At 42.8% G+C, this 19416-nt stretch overlaps 1 protein-coding gene across 1 annotated transcript; it reads right to left on the bottom strand.

The window, feature by feature from the left end:
• Window positions 1-9625: 9625 nt before the first annotated feature.
• On the bottom strand, window positions 9626-15981 carry LOC127771622 (crossover junction endonuclease EME1). The gene is made up of 13 exons (XM_052297554.1): window positions 15332-15981; window positions 14349-14576; window positions 14106-14203; window positions 13739-13783; window positions 13590-13655; window positions 13358-13511; window positions 13163-13272; window positions 12049-12224; window positions 11403-11469; window positions 11213-11331; window positions 10968-11057; window positions 10061-10175; window positions 9626-9975 (listed from the first exon to the last, which is right to left on the bottom strand). The coding sequence occupies exons 1-13, from the start codon at window positions 15843-15845 to the stop codon at window positions 9817-9819; spliced, it is 1941 nt and encodes a 646-aa protein (XP_052153514.1). The 5' UTR covers window positions 15846-15981; the 3' UTR covers window positions 9626-9816.
• Between the last annotated feature and the right edge of the window lie 3435 nt (window positions 15982-19416).

Raw genomic sequence — 19416 nt, 5'->3', positions numbered from 1 at the left:
CTTGGTTGAGCATCCTTGCATTGATTATTTCTAGGTGTAATCCAAGTGTCATGCCTGCTTATTGAAATGGCTGCGTTGTTTGTCACTTCATGAGTAATTGTGAAAGGGAGCTGTTCACTGTCCAGATAAGTTACCAGAGGTACAACTGTAGGAGTACTATTAAATTGTGAGCTGGTTCTTTTAGGAGCACTAATTGTGTTACTGTCATTGAAAGACAGCCGGTTTCTCTTCAAAAACATTATCTTTTCCCTAAGTTTATGCTAAACCAAGAGGCTTTTCCTTGCAAGGAAGCCATTGATTGTGGTGTGGTGTTTTCAATATTCTCTCTATCATGTTGGCTGACACGCATATATTCGGATGGGAACGCTTAAAAACGAGGGTTCACATGAATTTTGCCATATAGTTTGTTCCTCCTGTGCATCAAAGACCACCTTTCTTTTTGCTGCATTTCCGCTTCTTTCCAGCTCAAACGAAATAAAAACGTATAATTAACACCTCCGGAAAATCTGCAAACGTTCTTCCAAGCACCTCAATCCAACACGTGTTGAGCCGAGAGAAATCACATGGTTATTAATCCCCCAATTAAATCCTCTTTGATTTTTTTTTTGCATTCACAATACAACTAATTATCACAAAATCGCCTAAAATTCATTTGAAAATTTTTGCCGTCACGAACCTCACGTAGCCACAACATGCACGTCTCGGGGCCCACCGTGCCACCATCATGTAGATGGAGTGAAGTCAAAAGCCGATACGTGTCCTAAGCGGTGCACGGCATGCATGCGCCATTCCAGCTTACGTCCATGCACAAATCATCATCTGAAATTATCAACAAGAGAAAAAAAATTTCTCTGCACGAACAACTCCCCTTATCACCGGCACTTACCTAGAAGAACACCACACAAATGTTTTTTTTCCCAAACTAATAATTACGAGCTTGAAATTTTACATTCGGTCAACTGATTGGACCAGCTGCACGCAGAGAAAGATGAGGCTAATTATCAGTGGCTGTTTCAGAGGCAATTTTTTTTCTCTCCATGAGAACAAATTATTTGTGTCATTTGTGTGTTTGTGTGGCCTTTTTTATAGGTCGTTGCGGGTGCTTGGAATGCTTTGCCGCTTTACTGACGGAGCTCGTGCTATGTGGAGTACTTGGCAGGAGAATATACGGCTGGAATGCGCTTGGCCCGGCTAGCTATGCCATTTTGCTTTACTTTCCCTCTTCTTCCTCCATCTCAGTTTGGATTGGATTCTCTGATCTTTAGCAACCCTCTTTACCATGGTTGCTTTGGGCTAAATTGCGTAAAGAACCTCGGCTGCAGACTACCTCCTCATTGGGTTCAGATAAAAAAAGAAGTGGGCGAATTTCCATCCGGGTCATCAAAAGCCAAAGCACATTTTAAAAAAGCATATCGTTTGGGGGAGTTAAAGTTATTACAGAGTGTATCTAATGAGACCGAGGAGCGGGCGGAACGGGTTAGAGGTGCGAATGCGACAGGAATCGTTCGCAGTACTGTGTTAGAAATACGCATAATCCTGTTCTTTTGTATCCTAGGATTTGCATTTCATTTTTTCGTTCTTGCATATACATGACCGTATGTCGCAGCGCAATGGTAAACCCAGAAAAAAATTATCGGGTTCAATACATATTAATTATCTAATTATTAGCTAATATATAATTAATGTGTTACAAATTATTAAAATTGAATAATTTAACCAAGGTCTGACCTTGGAAAACAAAACACTACAAATTCCCATGCCACAGCGTGGGTGTTGTGTTGTGGTCATGTTTGTGCCTAGAGAGAGTCTTTAGAGCAAGTCTAAAAGCAAGTTTTAGTATAGCTAACTATTAGCTCCAATTCATATATAGCAAATCTAATAGCTCATTCATACAATAGTTACATACTACACTAGTAGTACCTGGACCCACCTGTCATACACACACTGTGTATTAGAGTCCATGCTACAGCTGGCTACAAATCTGTAGCCCGCTTCCCTTCTCTCTCCTCATTTATATCCTTAAAATATGTTTGCAGCTGTTTTATAGCCTGCTATTGTACCTGCTCTAATAGTACATCCCACTATTAGCTCCAATTTATCTATAGCCAATGTAATAGCCAATTCATACAATAGTTGATTACTATACTATTAATATATGGTCCCACCTATGATACACACAGTGTCTTGAAGTCCGTGCTGCAGCTAGCTGTAAATCTGTAGCCCGCTGCTCTTATCTCTTATCGTTTATCTCATTAAAATATGTTTATAGTTGGCTAATAGCCTGGTATTGTGCTCTTAGTAGTATAGCATGTCAATTGCTTCAACATATGGGATGTCAATTTCACGTGGTCGATTGAAGCTAGAGCTAGTAAGTTGAGGGGATTCTCGGACTTGGTTGACACACTGCACCTATAGTAGTCGTTGATGATATGTGGGATTGGGTCCACCTGTTAATCACTACCACCGCAAGGGCAGCACTGCAGTTAATCCACCATGTGCAAATGTACGAGTTTCTTAAATTAAAGCTACGTATTTTTCAAAAAAGTTATTTATAAATTTTAATTAAAATACTACTGAAAATGATTCCATTTGATTAATATTAGCAAAATTATCCATGCGATCTATATTGTATATATCATTACTGTCAAAATTTTCAAATTAATATATTTCAAAAACATAATTAATAGTAGGCACTATCTTTTTTATCATTGTTCGAAACTTTTGAAATTCAGAATTAATACAAGTTGTACTAGATTGGAGTCTCAATTATAACTATTCATCATTTTAAATTGAAAATTTTGGAGCAAACAATTATTATGTTATAGTTATTTCTTCTTTAGTCAGTAATATTATAATTATATCTGACTGCTAGATTTATTCACAAAGTGTAATTGATATGAACTCTTATTTCAACATGTGGAGTCCAATACACTTTTCCAATGGCGTGCTTATTTTACACCAATTCTTGATATGAACCAGATCATGCTGATATGATCGATCTAATCAATAAACGGATTGTTTTTACATAGTGCAGTTAGAGCAGGTTTAATAAGGTAGATTGAGCTGGCGATATGTGCTACACGTCAGATTGGATGATGACATGGACGAGAGAAGGGAGGAAAGAGGATGCGAGCGGACGGCAAATTAGTCGCTAGCGCACACGAGCTCCTAGGTGCCTGTGCATTGCTTTTTGTCAGTGTTGCAGCGGAGTGAGAGAGGGAAGGGTAAGAGCACCCACAATGGTAAAGTAAGGTGCTCTCTATAAAACATGTACATCTCAGCAATAGACTAGATTAATAGTAAATCACCTCAATAGTATGTCTACATGGGTATCTATAGCTCTCTCATGCATTGCCTCGTTTTTCTCTATAGACTATCTCTAAGTTAGTAGATAGCTTTGCTCTCTCTCTTCATTTAATATCTTCCATGTAGGAAAATATGCTGACATGGATCTCTTATAGAGCCTATAGATAATCATTGTGGGTGCCCTAAAGAAGAAAGAGATTGAGGTGATTAAAAAATTAATAAAGATATTACTTGTTTAACGTGTCAACAGCTTACTATTGTACTATCTAATTATAAGATGATATGGTACACATTTATAGCCTGTAGCCAGCGATACTATTAAACCTGCTCTTAGGACTCCTTTGGAACACGGAATGTGAAAAACGTGTGAATACTGAATAGGAAAAAAAAGCAAGATCGGAATGTTAAGTATGTGCAGATTAGGCAGGAGTTCAAAACACGAGAGTTTTAGGCATACTATGTTTGGATGGTTAAAAGAATATAACCAAAGAACTTTTATAGAATTAAAAGAGAGATAAAGAGAGGAAATGCATTTGCCTTCTCAACGTAAAAACAATGAGGTTAGAGCTCACGGTAATATCTTCTATGAAATCGGTGCATAGGATAGCAATTCACTCAAATCCTCTGCTCCGAAGAACACATATAGAAAAAAAGTATCCAAATATAATCCTTTAAAATTCTTTTTATTTTCGACTGCGTGAATTTTACATTATAAATGACAAATTCTTTTCAAAATTGTTGCTTAAATAATATTGTCAAAGTATTCTTTTTTAGAAGCCAATTAGTGCTACTTTTTGTCGCTCTCTTAATTTATTTTTAGCCTTGGACCTTTTCAAATATGGAGGCATGTCTCTGTAATTGTTTTTTCTATTTGTCTTCTCAATGGTGAAGATTGGGAGGAAAAAACAAACTGTAAAGGCGCATGCCAACCTCCTAGTACTAGTAGCTTAAACAGCTGTGAATGACAACGGAAATAGTTTCTTGAAAGCAAAGGATCACAAGGCAAGCACAACCAGAGGCATCTGCATAGATTATTCTCACAAGTTCAATTGTCACTAGGCCGGCATAACAAACAAATGTAAGCCGATATTTGGAGAGAGTTTTCATTGACCCGTCCAAGCATCTACTAGCATGTTTACCGGTCAGCCAACCAGCCAACTAACCCTGATAAAAACATGCAGACAAATTATCACAAAACACTACTAGCCAGGACTATGAGAAAAATGCCATGTGACAGCCAGGAAAGAAAGCACGGTTGCTACTGCCATTTCCTAACGGAGACGTAAAGAAGGTGATTAGTCGTAGTAGGCGAGAGAGCACTCTGATCTTGATAGCTAGGCAGCAAATGTAAAGTTGGCGCCATTGAAAGGCGAGCAAAGCATACATGATAAACATTGTAGACCAGCTCAATATACTTTTTGTGCTTTTCAGTTTACTAGTCACAGCCGTTTTTAATTGATTAGGGTTAACTATAGTACTATATGGCTTCACACGATATTTTTTGCTTCTTTGTTTTGTTCGAAAGCATCTTTCTAATGGCCATCATTGCAAGGTTTTGTTTGCGTTTTCTCTCTCTTTTTCTCCATGGCTCTCTGGTCATGGACATGGACGCTGCTTAAAAGCTGGCAAGCGCCTACCATGGACAGCAAAAGGTAGGGGCCATTTTGGTCTCTCTTCAATCTCTGGACTGTTAAAGCCTTTGACTACCGGGCGTTTTAATGCCCTGTAAGGTCGCCGCTGCAACAAGATTCGTACACTACGCTCCTCAATTCAAGCCGTATGATCTGTGCCTCCGTACATGGTAGATCAAGATGATATCTTTTTTTTCCTTTGACGTTTTGACCATCTGTACTAGTTTCATCGATCGGTCGGTATATATGTGAGTGAAATGGGTTTCATTTGGAATACATGTATGGTCCATGGTTGATCGATGATCAGGTCAACTGTACAATTACTGCTGCTGTAAGCTCAGGGAATCCAAGACCAAACCTATGGAGGAAAGGAAAGAAAACAACCGTAGCATACAAAAGCAAAGGGAAACTCAGAAAGGGACCCATTTTTTATTTGCCATTCTGTGTGACCTGAAGTCAATCAGCTTTATCACCACACCTAGCAGCATCCATCACTTGTTTGCTCAAGTAGCAGCAGTCAATGCGTGCACACACATCAGACGGATCAGCAGTATATACATATTTATTTATAAAGAAAAAAACGATGAGAAAACTACTCCAACTATCTCCTGCAAACGGTGCTTCTTCAAAGTGCCTTTATTCCCAGGCCACAATGCTAGTGCTCTCCTGGAAGAAAGAAAAAAACGGCCGAGTCATAAGCATCAACAGCAGCACTGCTCCTTGGACCATCGCCAACCAAATTGACTAGTAGGATTTCTGGGTTCCGATCTCTCATCCACGCACAGTGCGCGCACGATCCATCCATCCATCCACCGGTGCCGGATGATGATGATGATGGAGCCTGCGAATTTGCCGTGGTTTCCTGCTGATTTCTCTCTCTTTTCCGGCGCAAAAACGTCGGACGCATCAGCTATAGCCATCGCGATGGACTCGTGGGGAATAGACCGGTTTTTTCTACGCCTCGGTGGTGGCATCGGAAACCGCGATTCGTTGGTGCAAAGCGGCATCATAATTTCCGGTGTTGTCTTTGCTGTGTCAAAGCAGGCATGTGCTCGCGCTCTTGCAGGCGAGCGGGCGGCTCGAGCTGCTGATGCTGCTGCCTGCCGGGCCTGGATGCTGTGCCGCGCCGCGCCGCGCCTGTCCCAACGCGGGCGAAGGGCTGCCTGGTTACTTCACGTCATGGGCTAATGGGTAATAAAATTTTAATTGGGAACCGGCGTTTTCACTGTACGTACTTACGGGCTCATGTCCCCCGATGCTGCTGCCTGTTTTCTTCTGTCCTCTGCTCTGCTCCCGTGTGGTAACTTAGGCTGTGTCGGCAAATGTGGTTGGAAACTAATCTCTGTATATTATGATTAATTAAATATTGGCTTAAAAAATTATAAAATAAATTAATATAATTTTTAAAGTAACTTTAGTATATAATTTTTAGAAAACATATCATTTAACCCTTCGAGAAAATTATGCGCGAAAAACTATAAGTTGAAAAATTAGTACCAAACTTTGGTTACTGTGAACACTTTGCCACTTCCCATTTTTAGCTGTCACAGCTTGCTAGACGTGTATTTGGTTTATATTATGACCTGTTACATATTTTTAATAGATGTCCCCTATATCATATATTTAATTTTACCCCACTTTGTGATTAACAATTTATTCGTCACACTTTTATAAATGCCACAGCTTACTTAATTTTGGTTGTGGCTTTGTGGGTGATAACTAAACATGTGATTAATGTAGACCCCCGAAAATGGGTGGTACTTGCAGCACGGAACAGGCGAAGACAGTGGGGGTGGGATTAATGGGGGTGCTTTGGTACAAGGCGTGCACCAAATCTGGCTATAAATTACGTCACGAGACTTGGTGCGCCGCAGATATCACCGCAATCATGCCCCGCGTTTACGCCTCCTCTCCCCCGCATTCATCAAGGCGCTACGCAAGTTGCAGCCTCTCCTCTCCTCTCTCTCGTGATCGCGCTCCGTCGTCGCGTTGGCGCACAGCGTCCGCCCCGCCATCCGTCCAACCATCGTGCGGGCGGGGACGCGATCGCGCTGCGTTTCTCACGTTCTTTTGCCTCCCGCGTCGCGCGCGCCTCGCGAAATCGCTCGCACCGCTCGGCTTTGCGGTGGAACACCGAAGCAGCAGCCAGCAGCGGCGTTTTCCCCGTTTTTCTCTACTACTCCTAGGTTGGTTGCAACGCGGGGACACGGGCACACGGCGGTACGTACTACGTAGCCGCTGGGAGAGGTAGGATACCACGGCAATTGATTTGATTCAGACTACTACTACTACTACTACTAGTGGGGAATTGATTACAAACTGAGTAATCCAGCGAGCTGGACCATGTGACCAATCGACTGGGATCTCGTCATCTTAAACAAAATCTTGGGGCTGGCCGTGACGGCCCCCCCTCTCCTTGTCAGCGGGCGTGCGTGACAGACACCGTGACATGCTGGGACGGGCACCGCACGCATCGGTGCCATGACGTTACGTCGCCAACCCAACAGCAGATGTTTGTTAATTCATCTTTTGCATTCCATTTCACCTGTCATTTAGCCGGCAGCGACCCAACTGACCCCGGCGACGGCCGTGACAATGACCAGGAGGAGGAGAGGGGACACCCTGGAAAACTGGCACCATATGCCACAAATTTCAAACCTGTGGACGTTTGAAAGAACATGTCCATAAATTTGAAAGCTGGTGTGTGCGATGGCATTTATCACAGTCAAAACAGCAATATATACAAGTGCCCCCTACCCTTTAACCCAGTGGTTGTATGCCTCTATCGGAGCCAGATAGCATGGGCTCATGTAACTTTCTCCTTCTTTTCTTCTGACAAATGCATGGCAATGCGGGGCTCTCTCTCCTCTCGTCTTCTCCTGGTGAAAGCAAAGGCACATGGACATGTTAAAGCCTAAGGGCCGTATAGCCTATAGCTGCCACACAAATCTTTTAAAACCACGTAAGCGAATACTCGATTGTATCGGAGTAGGTATACGGTCATACAACTAGTAGCAAAGCATGTGAAGGTACTACTACTAGTTGTGTGCGTGAGTGACTAGTGTGACCTGCTGCCTCTGTTGCCCAAGCATGATATGGCTACAGGGTCATGTGAAGGTAGTGGCCATGCCTTGGGGATTCCTTTCTTTGGGACGATGACTTCTCATCATCAAGAATCACAGATGAGATGTGGCTATGTGCCAAGGATTGCCTGTAAAGAATGTTCACCGGTCACTACCATCTAGGCGTCTACCTGTGCATGATGCCGTATCCATGTGAATATATTCAATTCTCGTAGGATTTGTTTATCCCCTTTAGCTTTTACTTTTGCCTTGTTGTGACATGCAAAATATGTATGTTCAAATAAGATGACTTTAGCTGTGTTGTTATTCGCAGAGGCAGGGAAGACAAAAGCAGACCAAACTCGTATGATATAATGTTTTTTACCGTGGTATACTAATAAATTGTGGGTTTACTGCTTTTGAAGGAACCTTGAGCACACAGCCAGCCAATCAAGAACCAACAAGCACCCAACAAGTAAAGAAATTGATATGGGTGAAGCTACCTTACTATAATTAAGGATGGACCATGTCTATCACAAGCTAGAGTGCTTGGATAATGTAAACTTCTCCCCTTGTGAAATTGCATCATGACCTCATCATAGCAAGCAAAGAACGGGTGTGGCTGGGGCCCCATTTTTTGTTGGTCCACCAAAGGGTTGCCTAAGATACTCGAATTAATAAAAAAAACACTTGTCATTGCGCTTAAGAAACATAAAACCAGCGGTTTCAACAATGCCATGAATCTTGCAAATGCTGCATGTGATGATAAGTGGGTTTCCGACAATCGCGTACAATCTGCCTATGGGCATCCTTTTGTGCATGTTGAAACACAGCGTCACTGCCCAAGGCACATGTCGGCTTCAAATGCAAGGCACCGGCAGCCTAAAGATTAATATAACCATCTCTATGAAGAGATTAGATTGTATCCTTTCTCACTAGGCAAAATGATGAAACGGGTGAATCATCAGGCTTCATTTGGCATTGGCAATGTGCTGATGGGGAAGATCGTTTGGGTTGCAACAGGACCAGGATTTCATGAACAGTCTTGTGATTCCCACGCATCAATTCCATCCTATCTTCTCCATTTTTTAAGCGTTTCTTCTGAAGAATTATCCCTCTTTCGGCTGAGGTGGTACGTTTGCTTGCACGGTATAGATCCTTGGGTACATTGCAGAATCACGCCTCTGTGGAAATTCAGGACAGGGCAATCTGATCGACTGCAACAAAGTCTGCAGAATAGAGTGAAACAGCTACCAACTACTACCATAGATGAAATCGCCAAAAAGCATATTCTGAACGAAAGTTACTGGAAATCTAGCTACCTGTAGTTGTACTCTGATCAAGATCGGTAGCCACAAGCAGTTGATTAATGCGAGTAATCGTACAGTGCACGGCTGCGCCTTAAGGTACCATACATTACACTGCCGACACGCACAAATGCAGTGCCGTTCAATATGTTTTTTAGGTTCCAGTACCAACCTATTTACTTGAACCTTTCTCAATAGTCACGAACTTTACAAAAGTTGCAAAATTGCTGGGACCTATCGTGTTGCTATCACACAGAATAGGGTATCACAGCCTATCATCCAGATATCTAGCAGAAGTTTCCATGTGTCATGTCTTCAGTTTACGATAATTTCATTTTTATCGATGGGTAGAGAGCACATTAAAGTGCCAGCCATAACAAGTAATGGCTTCAGCACCAAGAACATCACATTAACTACCTTGAAGCTTCATCTAAACAATATGGACAAAAGGGCCATAAATACAAAATCGACCTTTCATGATTTAGGACGATGTGAGCATGGAAGGCTAAGCTAAGCTCCACGCCTATCAACTTCCACTTCTGCCGCTCCATTTTGTGCCATGAGAATTGTGTACACTTTTTTAGAGCATGCTGGTCCGAGCCTTCTCTTAAAATCACCCAGAGGACCTTCCAACCTCAAGTCTTCAAGCAAATGTTCTTTTTCATGAACCTGTCAAAGAACCTGTCAAGAAAACCGAAAAGCCAATGCCTAGCTTTTAGTCTTATTTAGAACCTGTCAAAAGGGCAGCACTCACAGATTTACTGTCATCCATATACACATTCAGTAGTGATCTCATGGACGGGTACTTCTTCTCAATTGCAATAGCTTGTCCTGGACTGACTCCGGGAATAGCAACTAAAGACTTCAGCCTGTTACAGATGATTTGAAGAATTAGCATAGTGACACTCTACAAATCATTAACTGTCAAGAAACCAAGAACACTATATTCGAATGCATAGTTGGGAGCTAGAACTGTCAAAAGTACGGGGGACCAAAATTATCAAGTTGTCACAATTAAAATAGGTAGCACATAGTCAGAACATCTCTACTATAAAATCAGAAAAAATTAAAGGCCACACAATCCGAAAATCCAAAAGTCCATGCATGGTCTCCATCCACGGGTCCACAGAAGCATCACTTAACCACCATGCTAAACCGTTAATGTAAATATAGCTTGCAAACCAACATCAACCAAGCTTGGCTGATATCCGATGTTGGCTGAATAGATGATGTCATCTACAAAGAAAAGAAGTGCCACAAAATATTTATAGACAAGGTTGGATTACAAACACTGTCAGTTCTGATTTGAACAATTCGATTTGATTGTACCAAAGTACCAAAGGAAAGAATTAGATCAAATACTAAATGTATCTGAGGTACCTAGACAGGCTAGGCTAGATTTCATAGAGGATCATCAGTTTAGCAACAACCAAATAGAAATATTCAGAAATGCTGGTTCAGAACTTGAATCAACACCATACTTTGCAAACTGCAAGTAAACCTTGTACACAAGATGAAAACTGTGAAATGTGCTTCTTCTAATCATCTAATGTACTGTATATAGAGAAAGGAACATTATTTCAATTAGTGGACACAAAAAGGCAAAGCATACAGCAACAAATGGAAATTTGGTTCAGTATACAGTTCTAAGCACAACTTACCAGGCACTTTTCTTAATCCGATCTTTATCAACGCAACCTTTAGAAATATTTGAACCATTAGCATGCACAGATAACCATGTCAATGGTTTCCTGCAGAACAGTCAGCAGGGGACAGTATCAAAACATGGACTTGGTTGTTCATTGAGTGAAACAACAAAAATATTTCTGCACCAAATGTGCGTGAAAGGCACAATATTGGCCAGAAGAATGTGTTAAAAGTATTTATATTGTCAAACGTAACTTGCCTGAACTTGCAATTCGCAAGACTATATGTCAAGCCAACAATATGCTCTGTCACTTCAGCTTCATCTGTGCAGTGCCTTGAGCGCACTCTAGCATAGTGTGTCGCTAATTTGCATAAGGCCTAAAAGAATATGAGACATTTCAGGATACAGTAATAGTTCAGAACAGAAATTGATAGCATTGCAAACAGACCTCTTCCACTGGTGGACGCTTCCAACTATTAGAATTTGATGTGGCCTTGTTGTACTGATTCTGCTCGCTGGCATGAAAAGAAGGTGATTTTAGCAGGACGATAGGCAAACACAAACAATACCTCACATAACTATGTTTTCCTTCCAAACCTTGAGAGTCATGCATATTTCTCCAGTCTTGTGCGTATGTGTTTGTCATGGTGTGAACAGTGCAACATATTACATATTACTTCCTCTGTTTCACATTATAAGACATTTTGGATTTTGAATAGATTCATGCATGGATCCATGTATGTGCTTCATATGTGTCCAAGTTCATATATACGTTAGTGAATCTAGATGATGGATTGAGATGCCAAGACGTCTTATAATGTGAAACGGAGCGAGTACAATGCTTTTTCTCAGAAATGCTGCTTTTCGTTAGCCATAAAGTACCAGCAGTCCAAAACTATGTGATCGTATAGTTCAAGCAAAAATAGACTAATGACAATTAAGAAACATTAGCACACAAAACTAATGTTGACTGCCACTGAACTTACATGCACTAAGAAAAACCAACATGATTTGAACACAAAATCAGAATTTAAAGCAGAGTTCAGACCAAAAGAACAGTAAATATATGATAATCCATACTTCCAGGAACTAACCGTCTTTTTATGAAGCTCATCAGTTTATTAGTAACGTAGCAAATTGTGAATTCTGGATACTGTCTTCGAACTTTCTGAACATGATCCAGTAATGTACCACCACTTACAAGATCGCAGAATTCCTCAGCTTGAAGCACAAAGAGAATATATGGCACTTGTGATGTTGAAGCTTGGTCCTGCACAAATGTATGGCACTTTAGGATATTTTTCCTGTGTCGCCAGTATTTACACAGAGAAAACAAGAAGATACCAGTCAAATGCGCAGTCTTCCGTGACTTTTTGTGGAACTGTATATATACATCAAATAGGAGATTTTTTTTATCTAGATTTATCTGCTGGCACCCCATAAAAATGGTTTAATTTCTTCAAAGCAAAACATGAAAGCAGCAAAGGGTGATGAATTCTATAAGAGAACCTTCTACCTGACTACCCATTCTTTGATCAACTCTAACTTTCTGTCTAGAATTTATGGTTGATACCACATCACTGTGAATGCATTTTGCAACCATTCATGCTCATCTACAGTAAAACGATTTTGGTGTTGATACTTCTGAAATTTAACCCTTTCAATTTTCCCATAAGCTAACAGAATTATAAATTTACTATGATGTGTAATTGTTCATTCTGAGAGTGGCAGATCGCCTCTGTATGGTATAATGGTAATATTCTTTGCACATACTCAGCCAATTTAGCAAAATGGACAAAGTATCAAGTTTGACTGAATGTGTTAGCAGCCATTGGCTTGGGAAAACACTCCACATCTAACTAGGTACAACGAAACCACTGATTGAACATGATTGATTAACTATCATGTGAATAAAAGTATCTTCTTTAGGAGTTGGGCCTGAGGAAGCAGCATTGGCTGTTCAATTACACAGGCAGCTCTCTTTAAAAACACCCGGAACGCATTTGTGCGTTGGTTATAAGGATGAAACCAACCGTTTAAGTAGAAATATATCATTTTTTTTCTTTTACTTTGGAGGCGCAAGTTTTACCAACGTACGCATGCCAGAATAAGGTTGAGGCCAACAAAACATTTGAAGAACCAATAAAGGGATGCAATTTCTAATGGAAAAAGGTAAACAAAGGAAACAAGTTATCCTGTAAGCGGTACCTGGGTAAACTCATTAGGAATTTGCATCTTCCATAAAATTGACCCCTTGATTGAATTAGATGTTACTCGAAAACAAAGGCCCTTCTCATGAAATCCTTGCACAAGATGACCTGTTTGGAAATCCGAGCAGTGGAGAAAGGTGAGACAATGAACAAACATTACTAGTATTAATTAACTTACTTTTGTTTAACACACCTCCAACTGAGCCACTTTCAATAACACTTGAGTCAATCTCAGCAACAATACATTTTGTAGCTAACTTCCCTGATTCCCACTTCTTTTTTTCTTTCTCCAGCTTCTTCAATTCTGCTAGTTCAGCTTTCATAGCTTCCTTTTGCTTTTTGGTTTCCTAGAAATAAACAATATGCTCTGTTAATCTCTAGATCATGGCATGAATAAATAAATACACTTCTGTTAGATTTCAAACCAGTCGTTTTTGTTTTTTTTCTTCGATTTCTCTGGCTTTCTTTTCCTTCTTTAGTCTCTTCTCTTCCTATATCATGCAAGAACAAGAATTTCAAAGCTAAACCTATAATTTGTGAAACTTGAAACAAGAAGATTTTCTTTATGCCACACCTGTTGTTTCTTCTTCCTTTCTTCAATCGGTAGGGCATTTTCTTCCTTCAAAAACAAGACATCTCCTTTTTTGTTAGTATACATATACAGCTATTAAGGTGTAACTTTTGTCTTTTGGATTGATCAATATCTTTGTTGTATAATCTTAAGTCTCAGCTATTTCCACTCACATAACAATTAATTACACCTAAAACTACAATATGATCTCCAACAGCGTAATCGTAATTTAACATGCCTAACGGCATACTAGGTCATACATTCTTCCGATTCAGTCAAATATCATTTCCATGACATTTCTGCCTAGAAAATATAAAAATATGCTTCAACGTTTATAACATCAAATTACAAACCACTTAGGTTAACATACCTGCGGACAATGGTTATTGATAGAAGGATCAGCCTCCTTCAAGGTAGAATCTTCACAAGGAGAATTAGCACGAGGGGGTTGATTGTAGCTGGTTGTTCCTAACAAAAGCATACATAGTCAATACACTAAACAATAATGTGTTATCTACATTGTTTACAACCAGATGTATACTAAAAGGATTTTACAACACATATGAGTGTCAAATATTTTATTTTTATTGTCCTCACTTTAGGTTTTTCTTACCATTATTTTTGCATGCAGAATTGTTTGTTTGATATCCAACATTTGATTTTGAATAATCCTTCTTATCTGTACTTTTTGCATTCTCAACTTTATCAGTACAGGAAGTAGTACAAGGCTGAATTGCGTGTTCTGGCTTCGCCATATTGCTTGGCGTCCTGGTTAAAGACTCCCTGTATACAGTGTCATCCAATTCGTCATCACTATCCAGAGATATTGGACAAGATACTCCTGTAAAATAGAAAGAAAGAGTTACTCCACATAAGAACCATAATAAATATTAAACATGCTGTCATCTACTAATCAATGTGATCACTCAGTTGCCTCCCACATAAGAAAGCAGGGTGGAGATAAATCTTAACCCAAAAAAAAAGTTACAAGTGGACATGCTGTGTTGTCAACAAAGCAATAGTTAGTGGAGTTTTTTTTTAAGAAAAAAAATCTCTGCCCCCTCCTCCTGATAAAAATCTGTGCCACTTTCTAAACATTGACAGGTGTCATTTGGGTCCAACATGTAACTTAAGGTTTAAGGACCCTTCATATATCAAGTAGAGTAAAGAAACAAATGATGCTCGAAAGAATAGTCAGATACACTTTGTTTATTGGTAATTCCAAACTACTATTAAGGACAGATTAATCATCGAAATGTTTGCAATCATTAGGATTTAGGTCTGATTCCACCTGATGTTAAAACCAAAATGACCCAACAAATCGATTCAGAATGTTGCAAACAAGTTTTCTCAAAACTGTATAGAAACCCCTGCCATAAATCACCAAGAATAGCTATATTGAAAAATGATAAAGGCCAAGAAAAAGAACACAGAAATGAGCTACAAGCTCCAACGCTCCATGACTAGAACTGGACCTAATCCTTGTCTATTTTGCCACACGGCAAATTCAATGGATGAAGCCAAATGAGCTTAACCTAGGCCGGTAGAATTCATGAAAACTCGAAAGGAATGCATCTAATAGTTAAGAAACTTCACCAGAAAATTTCCTCGCGGTCATAGGAGACGTCAAGCCAGGCACGGCCGGGGGACGAGCCAAGCGTGGGGAGTTGAAGCCCGGGGTCTCAGGAACAATGTCGTCAAGCCCGACGGAGCACGGGACATCCGAGCCAGGGGTCGCGGAATCGGGAGCGTCGAGGTGGAACGACGGGCTCGGGAGAACAGAATCGGGCGTATCACCAGCAATGGCGCGGTTGCGGAGCGAGCACGGCACGAACGACCGGGGCGTATCTGCCACCACGGAGGCGGACCGGTCGGCAGCTACCGGCGGCGGCCGCCGCTTCGGAGGGGTGGGGGTGTCGTCGAGCACGATGGTTGACGCCGCGAGCTGCCGCCGCTTCGGGTCTGGAGGGGAAGGGGAGAAGGCGTCGGGGGAATCGGGGGCGGCGGCGGCGACCGCATGGGAGCGCTTGTGGAGGGCGGGAGGGGTGGAGGCGGCGGCGACGTCGTCGTCGTCGTCGATGATCTCGACGACGGCGGCGTGGGACGCCATCGGTTTGGTGGGGCTTCGCCGGTGGATTTGGGGATTTCTTCGCCGAGATGGCGATTTTGATTTTGGGTTTTGGCGGGTTAGGGTTCCGGCGAATGGTGGTCGGCTCGGCTGGTCAGCCTCATGGTCCGCTTCACAGATGTCGATGTGGTGCTCGGGCCATCTGCGGGGGAATTTACTATTTGCCACTCTCTCAAATGCCAGTGCTCAAATACCACTCTCCCAAATTTTCATTCCCAAATGCCATCCGGGCTCACATGTCAATCTCACTCTCCATTCAAACAAAAGTGATGCGGGACCCGATGCTGAGTGAGGCTGACATGTGGGCCCGGGTGGTATTTGAGAATAAAAATTTGGGAGAGTGGTATTTGAGCACTGGCATTTCGAGAGAGTGGCAAATAGTAAATTCTCTCGGCCATCTGCGTGGTAGTAACATTTTGTATGGGCCTAATTTGGATAGCTACCATTGATAGCGAGAAAAAAAGTTCAATATGAGTCCCTCAAATATAGGTTGGATCTGATTCATATACTCAATCGCAAAACCAGGTAACTAATGCCTCTAACTATTAAAACTGGTGTAAAATAACTCCCTCGATAGTACTGACGATGATTTTCCCCCCTCTCTCTCTCTTTATCTCATCGCTACACAAACAATCTTGAGCAAACCTCGATGATGTAAGATGACACCAGTGGATCACCCTTGCGCCGTCCTCGAACTGCACCATGACGTGTAGAGTTCCTCCTTGTTCCTCCTTCCTCGAGTACTCCTCACTGCTTATACACACATCTAGGTTCCTCCTTCCTCGAGTACTCCTCAGTGCTAGTGTCATTGGCTCCGTTAGCACGAACATCTCCTCGTCCTCACGTCGCACCTCCCATCCTCGTTGTGGCAAGGTGCGGGACTCGAAGGCTCCTTCTGAGTGGGAGGAATAGAGACGGAACAAGCAACAGCTCCCCTCTTTTGTAGCTTCCATCCTAAGACTCACGAGTCGTTGCAGAGTCGAGAGAGCTCACTACCAACCTTACACCACTAGGCGGCAAACAGAAAAGGAACATAGGGGAAAAGAAGAGTGGGTGCTGACATAGAGGCCCTACAATTTTAAATTTTTCCCATTCGGTTACATTTGGATCCCACTCTCTATTTTTATTTCCCTTGGTGATTTGGCTGCCATATAGACGTCATGTTAGCCAAAACACCCTCAAAACCAGTCGAGTGAGTCGTTTTGCATGATTTTAATAGTTGGAGGAGTAATTAAATACCTAAGTTTTACAATTGAGGGACACGTATCACATCCAACCTAAAAATAGTTGAGGAACTCAAATTGTACTATTTTTTGAGGGCTGTTATATACCGGTATCTCGTTCAAAAATGGGATGATACTGGGTTGGTATCAGGTCCTAATATCTAACCAGTATCATGCGATTCTTACCACATGATGGGTGATGCTTGCGATGTATCAGGTCCTGATACCTAGCCAGTATCGGTGATACCTACCAGGTATCATGCGATTCTACCACGTATCAGGTGATACTTGTGAGGTATTAGATAATAACTATTAGGTATCATGCGATTCTTACAACATAGAAGATGATACCTATCAGGTATCATCCGATTCTTACCACGTAGAAGATGATTCTACCACACTCCACAGCCAGACATGACCAAGTTAACAAGCTCTTTGCACCCATCTTTGTCTCTTTGCTCCTCCGAAGCAGCAGATGGATAGAATGAAGGTCCGGACTCGGGATCGACGGCCGGCGATGAAGGCGGCGACTGTAGAGGGCCCGCGACGGAGGGGACGTCGGTGGAGGGCGCACCAGCTGACCACGCGGGTGGAGCAGGGGGTGGGCATTAACGGCGGCGCCGTCGATGGCGAGCGGCGGTGCTGGAGCTCCAGGCGGCAATTCGGCGACCACGTCGCCGGCGACGGAGTTGGGGCGCCAACGGAGGACGCACCAGCCGGCCATGCGGATGGAGCCGTAGGTGGGCGTTAACAGCGGTGCCATGGATGGCGCGTGGCGGTGCTGGAGCACCAGGCGGCAATCCGGTGACCACGTCGCCGGCGGCCACGCCCTCCTCTCGCCGAGCGGGTCTTCTTCCCCAGCCCGCGCCGGAATCGCCGACGGCCACCTCCTCCTCACGGCTCAGGCGCTCAACCTTGTTCCTCTTTGGATGGGAAAGGTGGACGAAGGGTATCCTGTCCCGATGGTATACCGGTATATAGCATTTATGTATTTTCTTAGCCGTGTCTTTCTTCGTACAAGGCTGTAACGAAAAAGGGTTGGGCCGTCCATCTCAATCTGGACCGTGTATTTCTAATCTAACGGTTAACAAGTATCCAACGGGTGCACCGCGGCCGGAAGGGGCCCCTCTTTTCCCCTGTCGGCGGCGCCGGCCGCCTCTCGCCGGACCGCCGGCCTCCTCCATCCGTCCACGGGAGACAGAAAACTGGCCGCGCGCACCTGTTCCAACTGGGAATCACAACAATTCACAGCTCATCGTGCCGTGCGCCTGGGTGGGTTGTCCAGGACAACTTGCCCTCTCTCTATCTCCCTCTCTCGCGCGTCCGGGAAATCGGCGCGTGACGCCATGGCCATGAGTCAACCCCGCCATTGCCGGACACATGTGAGAGGAGAGGAGAGGAGTACGCGACGCTGTCGTTACCCACCAACGAGCAGAGGCAGGTACTCCACGGCATCGAGAACCAGCACGCGTCGCACCGTTTCTCAACTTTGCGCGAGCACAGTGCCTGCACTGCACTGACAGGGCGAGCGAGCGAACGAGCAAACCAAGCAGAGGAGAGAAAGCGCCAAGCCATGCAGGCGCAGGCGCGCACAGGCACAGCGCAAGGACGCAGGAGGAGGAACAGCATGGGAGCAGGCGCCGCGGGGGGAAGCTAAGCTAGCGACCAAAACTCAAGCTGCCAAAGCCCCAAAGGCATTGCACGTTCACTCGTTCGGCCAGGCTTTTTTCATACGAGTAAAATAATTACACGCCACGGCTTTTCAGAGCTTCCCAACGATGCGGCAATGGTCTTCTTCGCCCCCCTCCTTTTGGAGAACCCGAGATATGCATTGGCACTCTTCTTCCTCAAGATCCCTCTTTTTTCTGTTGCGATCAACAATTGTGTTAATTAGGAACCGATTGACAGCGTGCTTTTTGTGGTTTATATGTAGTACAATTCTTCAGGCAATAGAACCTTGTTTTGCAAAGTTAATGCAGACTTGTCTGAGGTCTGAGGACAATCTCTGAAACTGAAACAGCCTCAATCTGATCACTTGACTTGACCCTCTCCTGTATCGGTCTTCTGAAAAAGGTAGTACTAAGTTTGAACGATGAAAAACTGCAAATGCTTATATTATTCATGGCGTAAGTGCGTGGCTAAGACTAATGATTTACGCTCGATCATTTCTGTTTGCACCACAAAAATATTTTTTGAGTAACACTTTCGATGATTCTATCCATCAACATGACAAACCAAATGAGCAAATGAGGCAAACAAAGTTAGTTATTGTTAGAGAAAACCTGCTAGATTAAACCAACAAAACCCAGCAAATCGAAGGACCGGACATA

Source organism: Oryza glaberrima, chromosome 4 (assembly GCF_000147395.1).
Source record: "Oryza glaberrima chromosome 4, OglaRS2, whole genome shotgun sequence".
Taxonomy (NCBI): Eukaryota; Viridiplantae; Streptophyta; class Magnoliopsida; order Poales; family Poaceae; genus Oryza; species Oryza glaberrima.
Note: the sequence above shows the minus strand (reverse complement) of the source record. Positions and strands in the feature narration are given on the sequence as shown.

Excerpts from the sequence above, each read along its gene's own strand:
- LOC127771622 (XM_052297554.1), bottom strand. The coding sequence starts at position 15,845 with ATGGCGTCCCACGCCGCCGTCGTCGAGATCATCGACGACGACGACGAC. Across the intron at positions 14,204-14,348 it reads TTCTGCATGCAAAAATAATG|GAACAACCAGCTACAATCAA; the intron begins GTAAGAAAAACC and ends TGCTTTTGTTAG. Across the intron at positions 13,784-14,105 it reads TCAATAACCATTGTCCGCAG|GAAGAAAATGCCCTACCGAT; the intron begins GTATGTTAACCT and ends TTGTTTTTGAAG.